The sequence below is a fragment of the Lytechinus pictus genome, chromosome 3 (assembly GCF_037042905.1).
Source record: "Lytechinus pictus isolate F3 Inbred chromosome 3, Lp3.0, whole genome shotgun sequence".
Taxonomy (NCBI): domain Eukaryota; kingdom Metazoa; phylum Echinodermata; class Echinoidea; order Temnopleuroida; family Toxopneustidae; genus Lytechinus; species Lytechinus pictus.
In genome coordinates this window covers 13,317,345-13,333,978 of record NC_087247.1, presented here as the reverse complement: position 1 = coordinate 13,333,978, position 16,634 = coordinate 13,317,345, and the positions used below count along the sequence as shown (strand labels likewise).

The following is a 16,634-nucleotide window of genomic DNA, read 5'->3' as shown; positions in this document are numbered from 1 at the left end:
ATTTGAAATGTCATAATTTTGTCCCATTTTCAATGAAAGTTGTCAGTATTTTGTCCATCTCATTTTAGTTTATCTATAAACCATCTTTCAAACTACAGTACCCCTTTAATAAATCGGTTTACTTTCAATTGGTCTAATGCCAATTGGTCCAATTACCAACTTGTCTACTATCATTTGGTCTACCACCAGTTCGTCCATTATCCATATGATCTAATTGCCATTTCGTTAATAACCAGAGTAGTTGGTCCAATAGCCATTTAGTCGACTTTAAGAACGACTGGTGATCCTTTCTTGTGGTAAATTAAATGTTCATTGGTGATTATTTAGCACGTAAGGAAGGTTCACCGGTCGTTCTTAACTTACGAACACCTTTATGAAACACCCACCATGTACCATTTGTTCTAAATAGACTGTTAATTGGACGAAATGAAGAAAATAAAATGGATATTAGATCAACTGGTTATGAGACGAATAGTCATAAACAAACTGGTGATTAAACGTAGTGATGAATGGACGAAATGGCATTAGACAAAATGAAAGTAGATCATGTGGCGAGTGGACAAGTTGGCAGTAGACGAATTGGCAATTTACCAATAAATCTACCGACCCATAATAAAGATATTCATTCTATGGCTTAGCTTGGCACAACTTCATGGATGAATCAATATGACCAACATCGATGTTTAAAAATTGATTATAATAATGCTAACAAAAACATATCAAGCCAATGCATTAACTTAACTTTGGATTACACAAGGTTGACTTGGAATATAAACAATGATTTGAACAAGGAATATGGTTCTTCAAGAATGACCATGTGGTCGATTTATTTATGCATATTTTCAGACAGACACACATTCACTGTTCCACAGATTGTGCAGAGAGGTTCAAACATTCACTATCATCACCACTGCAAATTACACAATTATCACAAAGATCATTATAAGCAAAATTTAATTTCTTTCTCTCCTTACTATCACACTAGTCTTGTCTTCTTGTGGAATAACTAGCATTTCATGGGTATTCACAGCAATACAAGACAATTTGTGGTATTTTAAGCATATTTCACAAAACTCTTTCTGGGTCTTTATATAACATTCTCTATAAAAATAGACAGACATTTTCTGGTTTATTCTACATTAAAAAAGTGCCCCACACGGGCACACTTTCGCTTTCCTTTTGATTGTAGGAATATTAATTCTTATTGAATCAATCTACTGTTATCAAGTTTGATTTCAGCTAAATGTTGCAAGATTATGTAAAATGTGATCAAATCAATTATTCATTCTAATATCTAAGAATAATATCCATCCTATGAGCTGATGATAAATACAAAGTGATCATATGAATACATGTAGAAGTTTACTAGAGATCGTGAAAATGCATGATGCCATTTATTCATCACATAGAATGTCTCACAATATGCATAAATGTGATATAAGACCTTGTCTTTATTTAATATTAGGTGTACTCATCCAAATACCCGTGGATGATAACACCCAATATTATAGTCATAATACCCATGATATACAAGTAATACATATATATATTATATTTTTTCCCTTTCATATTGTATAACGTGATATCACTTTAAAAATCGTCCTTTTTCAAAATAAATGTTGAGCAATACTTAAACCTGATGATATTGCTTTTTGTTTTCAATAGTATATTTTGTTATTAACAAATGACAAGGATTTTTTTAGTTTTAAATGGTACTAAACCAGACAGAAATATAACAAGTTAGTGTTCCAATAAGATAGTATGCCTCCTAAACATATTCGGTAAATTTGTATTACTTAATGCTATTTTGTTTGAGGATGGTCCATATGATATCTGTTTATTGATTCTTGGCATCAAGCTTGGCCTTGAGGCTAGCAGGCATCTCTGGTGGGGGTGGGCGGGGCATACGGAAGAAGACCTTGACAGAGTCGTAGATGAACCACTGCAGGGCGGTCAGGGTACCGATCATGATGATACGTGGCGCCAAGCCCTTCCATAAACCTAGACAGATAAGATAAAAAAAATTAATTGAATTGCACATTATCAATACACTGATCATAGTAATCTTCGTTTCAAAATGACACACTTGACCGTGAGTACTTCATGATGATTACAAGGAAATATTAAATCAGCATAAAATAGGAATTTGGTTGAATAAGGTCCATACAACTGGATTCCAATGTACTTAGTCATTGCCATAGAACTTGATAACAAGCAAATACCTGAAAGTATAGCTCCCACTTTTTTTTTTTAATGTTCTTTGGGCCTGATGTTGCCATCATAAAATGATGAAAAGTGGCCCATGACTGCCACTTAATAAACCATAATTACATCAAAAGTACAAGGTTTTACATCAAGCTAATTACATATGTATTAACACTATTATTTAATCTGTCCATGTTGGGAGCTAAAGGGAATGTGTTGGCGGGAAGTGAATTCCACAGCCGGGCCGTCCTTGGTATATATGAAGATTGATGAAGAGAAGTGTTTACTATACCATTTCTCCAGCAAATGAACCTGAGCCCATTTCATAGAGTTAAACTAAGGTAACTTTGCCATTATGGCAACTACCATGGTAACAGACCTTGAGCCAATCACAATCAAGGTTTCTCTGGAAGTTACAATAATGGTGCCAAAGTATCAATAGTGGTAATTCTTTACAAATTGGACCTGAGTTGTCATAAGATAATCATACATCCAAAGTGAATAGAATAATGTCCCCATCAAGAGCAGCAAACTTGTTAGCATCAAACAAGATTGACAGAGTGCTCCTACTGGAGGTATATCGATCTCACACACCAATGACTCAAGCACTTCCAATGGTACACAACGTTGTAGCGTTGCTGGGTGGCTACAACACCTTGCACAAAACACTGACACAGCCATACAATAACAAGACACATAAGCACCAATGGAACTAAGGTGTCCATGATCCACCGATACAGGAAACATGCAAGGGATTCACTTGAATCACGATGGATGCTTCACGCGCAGTAGAAAGGACACCAAAGAACCAGGGTGCCTCCATGTCAAGTGAGAGATGGGTGTGTAGCGTGTGTACAAGATGAAGAACGCCACCCTGGAAGCGGATCTAAGGAAGTGTGTTTCTCTCAAAACATATACCATATTCCAAATTTCATGGATTTCACAGAAGAGACTTGAAAAAATAAAATGGGATTGAGTACTCCTATCCCAACTACAGGAGTAAAATGTAACTTACCAGCCATGCCGAGTTTCTTTGCAGCCTCAATGGCAGTGCTTCCCCTGTCTTGGTTCAGCTTGGAAACGACGGTGTCAGCAGGGTGGGATACGACAGCACAGAATACACCAGCTGCAGGACAGGAGAGAAATGAATAAATACCAGTTGTGGTTAAAATCTAAAATTGATTTCAAGCAGAATCCAGTAAAATGAATATCCAAGTGTTTGTATGTATAAAAATTGTGTGCCACATGATTCTGAAAATGTTTCAATTGCAGAGAAACTGGCCAAATCAGCATGGCATTCCACCCAGATTTTAGGTCTTCTTACAAGCAATAATAATACACTGTCCCACATGAGCTTATCTGTGTAGGTGACCTTTAGAGTGGCCATTTTGCCAACTCTGTTGTCTCAGTTAACATGATGCACATGTGTGGCTGTCAGGTTGTGACTCTTTCTTGTCAAAATGCCAAAAATACCACCCCCCAAAAAAAATAAAAAAATCACTCTGTTTTCTTGGATTTTTGTTTACAAATTCAAATCATCTTTTATTGAGGAAAATTGACTTTTAACCAATTTTCTTTAACAGCAATGACTTGACCCCCAAAATAATTCAATCAAAGAAATTATTCAATTATTTTCACACTTTAAAAACACAATGAAAAATGATATGAAATAGTATATTAACATTATTATCATTAAAGGACATGTCCACCCCAACAAAAAGTTGGTTTGAATAAAAAGAGAAAAATCCAACAAACATAACACTGAAAATTTCATCAAAATCGGATGTAAAATAAGAAAGTTATGACATTTGAAAGTTTCGCTTAATTTTACAAAATAGTTATATGCACATTCTGGTCGGTATGTAAATGAGGAGACTGATGACATCATCCACTCACTATTTCTTTTGTATTTTATTATATGAAATATTCTAATTTTCTCCTCATTGTCAAGTGAAACAACAATTAATTCCTCCCTGAACATGTGGAATTAGCTTTGTTTAATACTACATGTATATGGTTCAGTCAAGTTGATCCTTATTGTCAAATCTATAAGAAATGAAATATTGTATAATTCAAATAATAAAAAACAAAAGAAATAGTGAGTGATAGACATCATCGACTGACTCACCTAGTTGTGCATATCACTGTTTTGTGAAAAATAAGCGAAACTTACATCCGATTTTGATGAAATTTTCAGCGTTATGCTAGTTTGATTTTTCTCTATTTATCCAACTCTTCATTTTTCTGGGATGGACTTGACCTTTAAAGATGTGGGGGAAGTCATCAAAAGCCCTTGGCTCCTCTGAGGTGACTTTCCAACATTTAATGTTACCTACCAATGTAACCAGCGAGGAAGGTGACAACCAACTGCTCTCCTTTGGTGCAGTCACTGCGTGGCTTAGGAACCGCATACTTGTAGAGGGCTTCCACAGTACGTTCAAAACAGGCAAACTTCATCATGGTGTATGGGATCTGCCTCATCCAAAGAGGGGGAAGTCCCTTGTAGAAACTGGTTATCACAAAATATGAAATACACCAATGAATAAGCAGCCAACCACATTTCATTTCAATTCAATTACTGATTCACCAGATATTAGAATAATTGTATATTGTATCAAAATCACCATGATGTATGGGATCTGACTTCATTCAAAGACGGGGAAGTCCATTGCAGAAACTGATTATCATAAGACAAAACATCAATGAATAAGCTCTCCAATATTATTTCACTTCAAGTTAATTCTAACCAACATTGAAATTCAAATTTTCAAAATATCTTTTCTTGTTCAAATCCATGAACCTCTCTGTGACCACACAGATAGATTTCAAACATCATCACTTCTTCTCGGGTCACTACACAAGTCCTATCCTTGTACCCGTCACTGGACGGGTCTTGTGTCGTGACCCGGGATGCAATGACCATATTTGAAACCTATCACCTTTAGATCCATTTCCTTCTTCTACATTCCATAGAATGAGAGTCTGAAGATACTTACCCATTGAGACCCTCTTGGCCATAGATCTTTGGTGCTGCTTCTCTTAAAGTGTTTGCGAATCCAGGCATGGTCTGGATCCTAACCTTAGCAGCCTCCATGGGAGACAATGCAATATCAGCAAAGAACTCGGCGCTAGCACTGGCTGCAAGGTACAATGACGTCCTGTACATGAAGGCGTTTTCCTAATAATTCAATCAAGAACAGAAAGCGAAATTCAGAAAAATCCAAGCTTAAGGCTTGGGCAAATGATTGGAAACTCTTACTAACACACACATTATCTGTACAATTCATGAGAAAAACAGAATGTTTTTGTAAATCAATTAGCCAGCTTTCAAATTCATTTGTTTGAAAAATCATTGTCCCCCCCCCCCCTGCTCCTCCTCATGACCATCACCAACCTTAACCATAGTCACAATAATTTTCAATGCCATTGCTATCATCATTAGAATCATAAATTTCATTCAAGCTAGTAAAAATCGTAAGCTACATGTATCTATCATTACTCCATAAAGTCTAGACAATCAAGATATCAGTCAAACCCGCCATCCAATGGAAAACTCACAGCACATCGAGATTAGCTTACCTCGCCGAGCATGTTGCCATAGAGGGACTTGAAAACCTCATAGAATCCAAACTTGCAGAGACCCTGCATTGAGTAGCCAATGAAGGTGGGTGCCCATCCCTTGGCCAGAGCACGTACACCTTCTTCTGCTACCGTCACCCTGAAGCCATTGAAGATGCTCTTATATTTGGTTGGATCAACCTGAATGAAACAACAAATGTGAACAAAGTAATAAAAAGTGAGCAAGTTACATTCCTAAGATTCGGAACTATGCCAAAGTTCCAGCAGCTCGCTAGATATTGAATTAAATCGTAACAATTGCTATACATGAATTCACAAGAATTCGCATTGTTTCAAATTCAAATAATTCACATTGCAACATTTATTCCACATGTTATAGAAAAGTACAGGGTCATCAAAGCTTAGCAATTAATCATACAATGTAGTTGATGCAATCAATCACAAAAGTGTGCCCTATGATCGAATCATTACTATGCTTTGTGTTATGGGCTCCTGTATAATGTATTACAAAATGTAATGCCAACCAGAAGAGATTTAAATACAGTTTACCGGTATGAATTGTTTTCATTTTGCACAAATCTAACATTCTCATCCAATGTCATCCAGTAATTCAACATCAATAATAAAGGCATAGCATCTATTTAGAATAAATATCTACACCCATTCTAATACACTGTAATGTTAAATATTCCATTCTATGTTCCAATTTCAGTGTACGATTAAAATTTAATAGTTTGACGATTCCTGCACATAAATTGATAATTTACAAGGCGAGTATATCTTTCAAAATTACAAGTACAATCTTGGGTCACTTATCCAACCAAATATAAAAGCTACATGTAAATGTTGTTCATGAGCAAGATATTGCTCTAACTTCAGTACCATGTTTCAGAGATGGTGAAATATTGCATGCATGATATATATATATACACACATACTGTATACAGTCAACAGTTCTCACCTGAATTCTACATTTGACAAGATCTAGAGGTACAACAGCTGTATGTGTGAGTCCACAACTTAAAACACCACCAAATCCACATAGAGCATAGTATTTCGCCGACCCATATTCACAGCTGATATCTGTAAAGAATTTGAAGAAAAGTCTTGAGATTATATGTTTGCAGTACAGTGTATGTAATGAAGAGTGCAAATATATATCAAGTTCCCACTGTCATGATACGCGTCACGATTGAAACCATAATCTTGGTCGTGGGAATTGTATTGATCGTAGAACATTTTTGAACGGGTTCACATAGTTTTGTGATCTGCTACAAAAAGCCAATTGTGGCAGTGGGAACGAGGTACATGTACATGTATTAGCAGCTCAAAATCAGGACAGACTCTTGTCTGTACTGCAATATATTCATTAAAAAATCCAACTCAAAATGGTGGAAAAATATTGAATTTCAGCCATTTCATGTGATGGCCTCAAAATACGACCTTTCTCATCAAAATCCCTGACTCGTGTGTTAAGTGAATGGATACGCAGACATGGGGCACCATTTTTTTGTTCAATCTGAAAATGACTGGCCAAGGTTTTTTAAGAAAATCATATATATTTTTTCTAACTTTTATGAGATTTATGGCACACTTACTTACTCATAAGAATTTAAGGCACATTATCAACTGAAAATTTTTGTGGAATAAAAGAAACTCATGTTAAATTTTAATTCAAATAGTTAGGTGCGCAGACATGGGAACCCCTTCATACATTCCACAAAACTCTCGAGCCAAGGTTTAACATTAATTTTTTTTTTGTATGAAGGGGGCCCCTGGCCCCATCTCTGCGCACCTCTCTATTAAACTTAAAGGAGAATGAAACTTTTGGAGCAAGTTAGCTTTTGTGAAAGCAGAAAAATCAAAGAATAAGATCAACAAAAGTTTGAGTATTAAAATAGGATTAGCAATAGAAGAGTTATGAGCATTTGAATGTCGAGATCACTAATGCTCTGGAGATCCTCCCATTGGCAATGCGACCAAGATCTATGATGTCACAGATGAACAACTCTCCCCTTTTGGACACTGAAAATATACCCCAAAACATCTCTTTTTGCTCATTCTATAATCATATGACAAACGATTCATCAATGATATAATGTTGTGAAACCTCTGTACTTGTCCTCTCATAAAGAGAACACCTCACCTTGTGATAGACTCTATAAAAATGAGAATATAAGTGAAATAAGTACTAAAGTAATGAGGGAGTTGTACGTGTGTGACATCACAGATCTTGGTCGCATTGCCAATTGGAGGATCTACATGGAATTAGTGGTCTCAATATTCAAATGCTCATAACTTTCTTATTATTCATTCAATCTTCCTCAAACTTACAACAATATGTTTCTTTGATTTTTCTCTTTGATATGGATTCAGCTGGTTTCAAGGGTTTCATTCTCCTTTAAGATTTAAAATGAATTTTTTATTTCACAATTTTTTTTAGTTGGTAATGTTAATTCACCAAAAATCTCATAAAAATGTGAAATATATGATTTTCTTGGAAACAAGTGGAATGCCTCTGGCCGTCTCACCTGCATCACGCGATTCAATATAGCAGCAGTGCTGATTTTGAAAACTACTATAACTCGCACAAGATGTTCAGTGATACTTGGTTACTCTTATTTCCACGTTTAATGAACTAGACCAATACACTTATAGAGATATGATGGCAATTCAACAAATACCCCCAACGTGGCCAAAGTTCTTTGACCTTACATGACCTTTGACCTTGATCATGTGACCTGAAACTCGCACAGGATGTTCAGTGATACTTGATTACTATTATGTCCAAGTTTTATGAACTAGACCAACACACTTTCAAATTTATGGCTGTAATTCAACAAATACCCCAATTTGGCCAAAGTTCATTGACCCTAAATGACCTTTGACCTTGATCATGTGACCTGAAACTTGCACAGGATGTTCAGTAATACTTGATTACTATTATGTCCAAGTTTCATGAATCAGATCCATAAACTTTCAAAGTTATGATGGTAATTCAACAGATACCCCCAATTCGGCCAAAGTTCATTGACCCTAAATGACCTTTGACCTTGGTCATGTGATGTGAAACTCATGCAGGATGTTCAGTGATACTTGATTAACCTTATGTATAAGTTTCATGAACTAGGTCCATATATTTTCTAAGTTATGATGACATTTCAAAAACTTAACCTTAGGTTAAGATTTTGATGTTGATTCCCCCAACATGGTCTAAGTTCATTGACCCTAAATGACCTTTGACCTTGGTCATGTGACATGAAACTCAGGCAGGATGTTCAGTAATACTTGATTAACCTTATGGCCAAGTTTCATGAACTAGGTCCATATACTTTCTAAGTTATGCTGTCATTTCAAAAACTTAACCTCAGGTTAAGATTTGGTGTTGACGCCGCCGTCGCCGTCGCCGCCGCCGTCGGAAAAGCGGCGCCTATAGTCTCACTCTGCTATGCAGGTGAGACAAAAACCTTGGCCAGTCATCTGCTTAATCTGGAACAAAAAAATGGTGCTCAATGTCTGCGCACCCATTCACTTTACACACCAGTTAGGGATTTTGATGAGAAAGGCTGTATTTTGAGGCCATCACATGAAATGCCAGAAAATTATTATTTTCACACCATTTTGAGTTGGATATTTAAAAAGAATATTCTATGTATTGCATGTGTAACGTTTGTGGTTATTGCGTATGTTCTTTTCCTAGAATCGTACAGATAGACGTGTGCGCAGGCAAGGGGGACCTCGCAAACTTTGGGGACCTTACCATAATCACTAGAGGCTCATGGCCAATATGGGAGACTCTCTCCAATATGGGAGATTGTCTCCCATATTGGAGACTTGCTTTGCAAAAGGACAAAAGAAACAACACCAACAAGAACTTAGTTTTTTCTACCCAAAATTTTGTCTCACTAAGGACTTAAAGGGATGGTCTGGGCTGAAAGTACGTATAATTTAATAGATAGAATAGAATTGACTGAGCAAAATGACGAAAATTTCATCAAATCGGATAACAAATAACAAAGTTATTGAATTTTAAAGTTTAGCAATATTTTTGTGAAAACAGTCATCATGAATATTCATTAGGTGGGCTGATGATGTCACATCTCCACTTGTTCTTTTGTATCTTATTATATGAAATTAGGTTTATTCAAATTTTTTCCTCCAAGAACTAGAAAAATTGGATTGACAACTGATTTAGTGCGTTAGATATTTATTGCTGCAACTTATTTCATTATAAGGGAGACATACTTTTCACACAAGTATGAAATAATGAAAAAATTATGATTTTATGTAATAACATAAAAAAACAGAAAGTGGAGATGTGACATCATCAGCCCACCTAATGAATATTCATGACGACTGTTTTCACAAAATATTGCTGAACTTTAAACTTCAATAACTTTATTAGTTGTTGTCCGATTTTGATGAAATTTTTGGCATTTTGCTCAGTGAATTCTACCCTATGTATTAAGATATAAATATTTTCAGCCCAGACCATCCCTTTAAAGCCCAAAGTTTTCTGCTTTCTAGACCTGAAATTCTGCTTTCTTCTGCTTTACAAACCTCAAATTCTGCTTTCTTCTGCTTTCTAAATTTCTTCACTTTGAAATTCTTCGACAGCTCAGAAGACACTTTTAAAATTTTGAATGAGTAAAAACTGTAAAAATTCTTACCTGATTTCCCTTCCTACTTACTCCAAAGCATGGGCGAATTCGAATAACTAAAGTCATATGCGCATGCAAGCAAAACGATCAAAACAACAGTGCACGTCACAGTACATACATGTGCATATTGCATGAATGAACATGCATACCAACAAACGTAGAGGGCAGCAACACACTTCAGACTTCAGTGTTGTTGCTGCCCTCTACGTTCGTTGATGCATACATGCTACTAGTACGGGCGACCAAGCGTTCCATCACCGTAGTAACATGATATGCACGTGAATATTGCTTTCGCTGTGCATGGAAATTTCCAGAACGAATGGCCCACAAAGGCTGCTGTGATAGCTGCATTGCGTAAGTAGTACGTAGTGTTGTACTTATAAATTTCTTGTGGGTCAAATCTGGTAAGGTTTGCGATCGCGACCGGTAGGCTGGTTTCACAGAGCTTAATTTGTGCAATTTCTAGACTGTATTATCAATTAGGATGCTTTTGGAACCAATTTTTTTATACTTTAAAACTAAGATTTCTTACCGAATTCACTGTTTTTTTCAAAACTGTGTTTTCCGCTTTCCGCGGAAGATCCGCAAAGCGGAAAACTTAGGGCACTAACTAAGGTCAGATGCCCAATTGTTTTGTGTGTGAATAACAATCCTTACATACAAATCCTTATGAAAACAAAAGTAGACAGTGAATTTTCAAAGTTGATCTGAGCGTGAGAAGGGGTAATTTCATTTTTTATTATGAATATTCATGATAGGACGAGAGATCGAGATCGTTTCGCATTAGATCTTTATAGTCCTATCATGAATATTCATAATTTGAGTTGCGATTTCCGCGCACGCACAATTTGCGATGTTTTGAAATCAGCAGTGAATTTGTGTGAGGAACCCGATACTGGCTCTAAATCACCAATTTTGAGTCTAACCGGAGGATGGATATGGAGTGAAATTAGAATGAAAAATAGGAAGTTAAGTTTTTTATTCTTTTTAAAATCATATAGGTGAATGAGTTTTAAATCCCTCCCATAAAATCCCCTTTGTCACTCGGAGTATCAGAGCGAGTTCACCACCTTGATGTTCGGGTAGGTGTAGCGGCAGTGGAGCCTATACAAACATCACTTGAGGTAATACCTCAAGCGATGTTCGTGCAGGCTCCACTCCACTTCTGCTACACTACGCTCCACCTACCTGAACCTCAAGGTACAAAACTCGCTCAGATACTCCGAGTGGCAAAGGTGGGAAAAAATGCATATTTATTGTACAAATTATACGAAGGCATCGAAAAAGAATAAAAGCTTAATTTCTTACTTTACACCCAATTTCACTCCATATCCATCCTCCGGTTAGCCTCAAAATTGGTGATTTAGAGCCAACATGGAGTTCCTCACACGTATAACTAATTCGCTGCCGATTTCAAAACATTGCATGCGCAAGGGTTCGAGCTCAAACCCTTGCGCATGCGATGTTTTGAAATCAGCAGCGAATTATTTATACGTGTGAGGAACTCCATGTTGGCTCTAAATCACCAATTTTGAGGCTAACTGGCGGATGGCTGATGGATATGGAGTTAAATTAGGGTGTAAAGTAAGAAATCAAGCTTCTTATTCTTGTTAAGCTAGTTTAGATGTAGAATTTTTACCATATGCATTTTTTCCCACCTTTGCCACTCGGAGTATCTGAGCGAGTTTTGGGGCTCGATGTTCGGGTAGGTGGAGCGTAGTGTAGCGGTATTGAGGTAAGATACACCAACCTGGTGGACTGTACTTTAACGGATGATGATATCGTAAAACGAAAAGTGAAGTTGGCAAAATTTTTACACCTTTGTTTTGTACGTATTTTGTATTAATGATAAAGTTTTATGAATTTCAAGAGAAAACTGTGTTTGATAATTATCATTGAATTTATGAAAAGTGTTCGGTACTAACTATATGGCAGGGGGTCCTAAAGCTACGCACCACTCATCGCGCATACAGTTTTTATGGCAAATGCGCACTCTGTGTGTGGAACTGTGACTGCAGAGTGACGAACGATTCCTATTCAATTTTTTTCTACAGAGGCTGCAGTAAATCTCTAATTTAATGCAGAGAAACCAATAACTGTTTGGAATTTTGGAGTTATATTCGCTTAAATTTCATTTTTTCCTATAATAATATGAATATATTTTAGAAATTGAGGCACAGGAAATACTATTTTTTTGCATGATAAATCGAGTGCGTAGCTTTATTTAGGACCCCTTCTACATCGGGTGGCGAAATCAAGAGGTGTTCGGAAAACATGGCGGGATTTTCGTATTAGTGAGTTTTGCGATATTTTCTTCTTGGTTAATGATCTTTAGAATGTTTGCCACAAATTAGTGAAAGATATTTGTTGAAATATTAAAATTGGGATAGTTTTTATTGTTTGAAAACAAAGTGCGTAGCTTTAGGTCCCCCCATCATACATGCTAGGCCCTATACCGGTACTTACAATCACGTCATTCTGGCTTTGTTGTCAAGCCGACCAGGATGTAATGTCAATGAACAATGGGCCGATGCCTGACCATGGGAACTTGTTTTCATGACAATGCCACTTACAATTCTTGTTAAAACTCACCTTCTGACGACGCAGCAACCAGATTTCTTGTGGAACTGGAAGGATGTGTAACTTCGGGTATTCTTGATTCTACACTGTTCTCTGCAGAGGGCTCGCACCTTGCGGTAGACAGAAATGGACTTGAGAAGTGGTTGCGCTTGGCAGTATCAATTAGTGATTGAAACATCTTGAATCTGAAAATAAATACAAGCCAAATAATCTTGAAATATCAATTTATCATATTATAAACAGACATTCACTCTTAATAAAGGCAAAAATGTTAAAATATCAACATATTACACAGGTTATGCACTCACGTATTGGTCTGTTGATTGGGAAAGATGACGGACGTGTGATCAGCGCATGTTTCTGTAAAACGCCGGTTCCTGTATGTGACGTCATCAATAGAAATGAGAGTCTACATGCGCAGTTCATGTATGGCGCATAATTTACAAGTCGTGAACTCTGCTGACCTAGTCTTCCAGCACAGACCCCAATACCACTTGTACCATATTATCAGGATACTGTATGTGATTAGTCTTCCAGCACAGACTCAAATTTTACCACGTCTAGAATAAATACTATACGATTCCAAACTGTTCGTCTGTGGTGGGAGTAGCCACGGTTCATGAGTGGTTAATCTTCAGACAGTAGTATGCACTAAGCAAAAACTAAAGGTCTGCATATATGCCTGCATGCAGACTAATCTGTGCCAAGGGGCGCCTCGGAACGAAGGGGGGGGGGGGGAGAGAATAGGGGTGTAGGGGTGTGGAACCACACCCCACTGCTCGCGGGATCTTAGGTGGGATACTTGTCATGAAAACTGAGAAAAAATAAAATCAGAATGATAATAATAATAATACTTGTATTTAAGAAACGCTATTCACGTTTGTACCATAGCGCTTTACAAAAATTTAAATTGAATACAATAATAATACAACATAATCATAAACCATACAAACAAAATAAATCATGCATTAAAGAAATATGACTTCAGGTGCTTCTTAAACGTAGGGGTATTGGCAATTTCACGAATGCTTTTTGGTATGTTATTCCAAATATTGGGTGCTGCTATTCCAAAGCGTTTGCCGACGAGTGTGAAGAGGAATCTTGGTTTTAATAATTGGGTCTTGTCATCTGATGATCGGAGTGTGCGTCTGGGTGTGTAGATGGAGTTGAATGAAGAGAATATAAGGAAAAAGTAGAGGGAAAAGATAAGGAAAGAAAAGGGAGAAAAGGGAAAAAAATGAAAGAATTAAGAAAAAACAGAGGAAGAAAGGGAAGGGTTTCAAGGGAAAAGGAATTTGAAGCCCGGGGGAGGGGGGGGGGGGGGCATGCTTCCATTGAAGAGTATACAGTATCCACGACAATAAATAGGAATTGCTGGAATAGTGAATTGTGGGGTTCAAATTTGACTATGTTTTTATCTCAAGATAATTCAATGGCTCATATTTGTTTTGTTTTTTGCACAAAGAGAAAGAGTTATGTTCCTAATCGGGCAATTTTATCTTGGTGGCTTACATAATTTTCTGTTTAAGGTTCATGGATCTGGTTACATGCAGTCTATCATATGTAGGCCTACCTAAGTTGGTGCAAGTTAATACCCTTTTCATGTTGTAGGGCTTTTTTCTACACTTTTTTAGTGGTGCGACACTCCATTCATGTTCCATGCCTACCCTTATAAAACACCGCAACTTCTCCATTTTTTGGGTTGTCGTTTACTGTCAATGGAAGTGACCCCTCACCCCCTTCCCGGGCATTAATTCCAATCACTCCCACACTCTAAAAAAAAGGTTTACCCAATATTGAGTAAAATGGGAACATGCATGTTGGTTGGGTAAAAAGATTTTGTAAATTTTACGCAATGTTGCGTTGAAATAGCCGAATAAGGGGAGCAAAAATACCCAGCAAACATGCATGTTCCCTTTCTACCCAATGTTGGGTAAATTTTACTGTGTTTTTAGAGTGCAATGGTATTTGCTTAATTATCACAGAGAGCTTCCATGTATGTCATCGGTTTGTCTGTGTGCAGTAGACTGCAGAAAATAGGAAGTTTCAATGATTCATTTCATAATTCTATTCTGGTGTGAATGACTAAATCCTGCCCACAGGCAATGGGAGGTCATTGGTTTGGTTTATGATAAACACGTCAGAATTCTCTGAATTGCTAGCATCCATTTGGTCCCCCTCCCTCCTTCAATTCTTTTTCTAACACACACACACCCACACTCTCACACACATGATAGTCATCATGTACTATTAAAGACATATTTCATGCCATTTTTTTAAAACAATCTCATCATCACTAAGACATCCTCATTTACCCCTCTCCAATTTGATAGTCTTAGTGATTCCATAATTTTCCAATTCCATTTCTCAAAATCTTTCACTATTCTCTTATTTTTCTTATTTTGGATATCATTATAAACTAAGAGGCACAAATTAGGCCCATATTATGATGAAGTCAATATTAAAGGACAAGTCCACCCCAACAAAAAGTTGATTTGAATAAAAAGAGAAAAATCCAACATGCATAACACTGAAAATTTCATCAAAATCGGATGTAAAATAAGAAAGTTATGACATTTTAAGGTTTCGCTTAATTTCACAAAACAGTTATATGCACATCCTGGCTGGTATTCAAATGAGGAGACTATGACGTCACCCACTCACTATTTCTTTTGTATTTTATTATATGAAATATTCTAATTTTCTCCTCATTTTGTCAAGTGATACAACAATTAATTCCTCCTTGAACATGTGAAATTCGCATTGTTTAATACTATATATGGTTCAGTCAAGTTGGTCCTTATTGTCAAATCTAAAAAAAATGAAATATTGTATATTTCAAACAATAAAAAACAAAAGAAATAGTGAGTGATGGACATCATCGACTGAGTCACCTAGTTGTGCATATCACTGTTTTGTGAAAAATAAGCAAAACTTTAAAATATCATAACTTTCTTATTTTACATCCGATTTTAATGAAATTTTCAGCACTATGCTAGTTTGATTTTTCTCTATTTATTCAAGTCAGTATTTTTCTGGGGTGGACTTCATTGACCTTTAACTTTGGCCAGTTTAGCTCTGTGCTAAAATTAAAATTGGGAAGCGGAAAATGTCAAAATTCTATGTTTATTGTATTTTTGTTGTTGTGTTCTCTCCCCATGTTTCATGCTGATGAAAAATACTTCACTTATTATTCCCAAACAGTGATACATGAGAAAGTTGAACCTCTAGTAGAGATTTGTGTCACAATTAGCTTTCCATAGTTATCCCACAACTTTAAAACAGAGTTTAGTATACATAAAGAATGTAGCAAAAAGTGATCACATTAGGCTAGTCTGCAAGCAGACTCTAGTTTGACACTGTCACTAATTATACCATGTCTTGAGTGAAGACTAGACTCCAAAATATCTGTTTCAAATAAGAGGCAACCACAGTACACACATGTAGTAAATCTAGTCTTACTACTTCAGACTCTGCATTATGCATTATGCATTATGTGAATTATGAAAACCAGAGGTCTGTGCCTGCAGACTAACATTAGGCTACACATAGTTAAAACAAAATAGAGATGCATCAACACACCTCTTCTCTCATTCGCTTTCACATCAG

The 16,634-nt window shown here is 36.5% G+C and overlaps 1 protein-coding gene and 1 non-coding gene across 2 annotated transcripts; both read right to left on the bottom strand.

Moving 5' to 3' along the window:
- Window positions 1–794: 794 nt before the first annotated feature.
- On the bottom strand, window positions 795–13,440 carry LOC129257795 (solute carrier family 25 member 3-like). Its single transcript, XM_054896195.2, is given in 8 exon segments — window positions 795–2,001; window positions 3,221–3,331; window positions 4,542–4,714; window positions 5,202–5,383; window positions 5,785–5,964; window positions 6,746–6,867; window positions 13,038–13,210; window positions 13,334–13,440. Coding segments are annotated over 8 exon segments (1,212 nt in total). The 3' UTR covers window positions 795–1,837.
- Window positions 2,714–2,927, bottom strand: LOC129258076 (small nucleolar RNA SNORA53). The gene has a single exon (XR_008584221.2). It is a non-coding gene; the product is annotated as a small nucleolar RNA SNORA53 (small nucleolar RNA).
- Window positions 13,441–16,634: the final 3,194 nt, after the last annotated feature.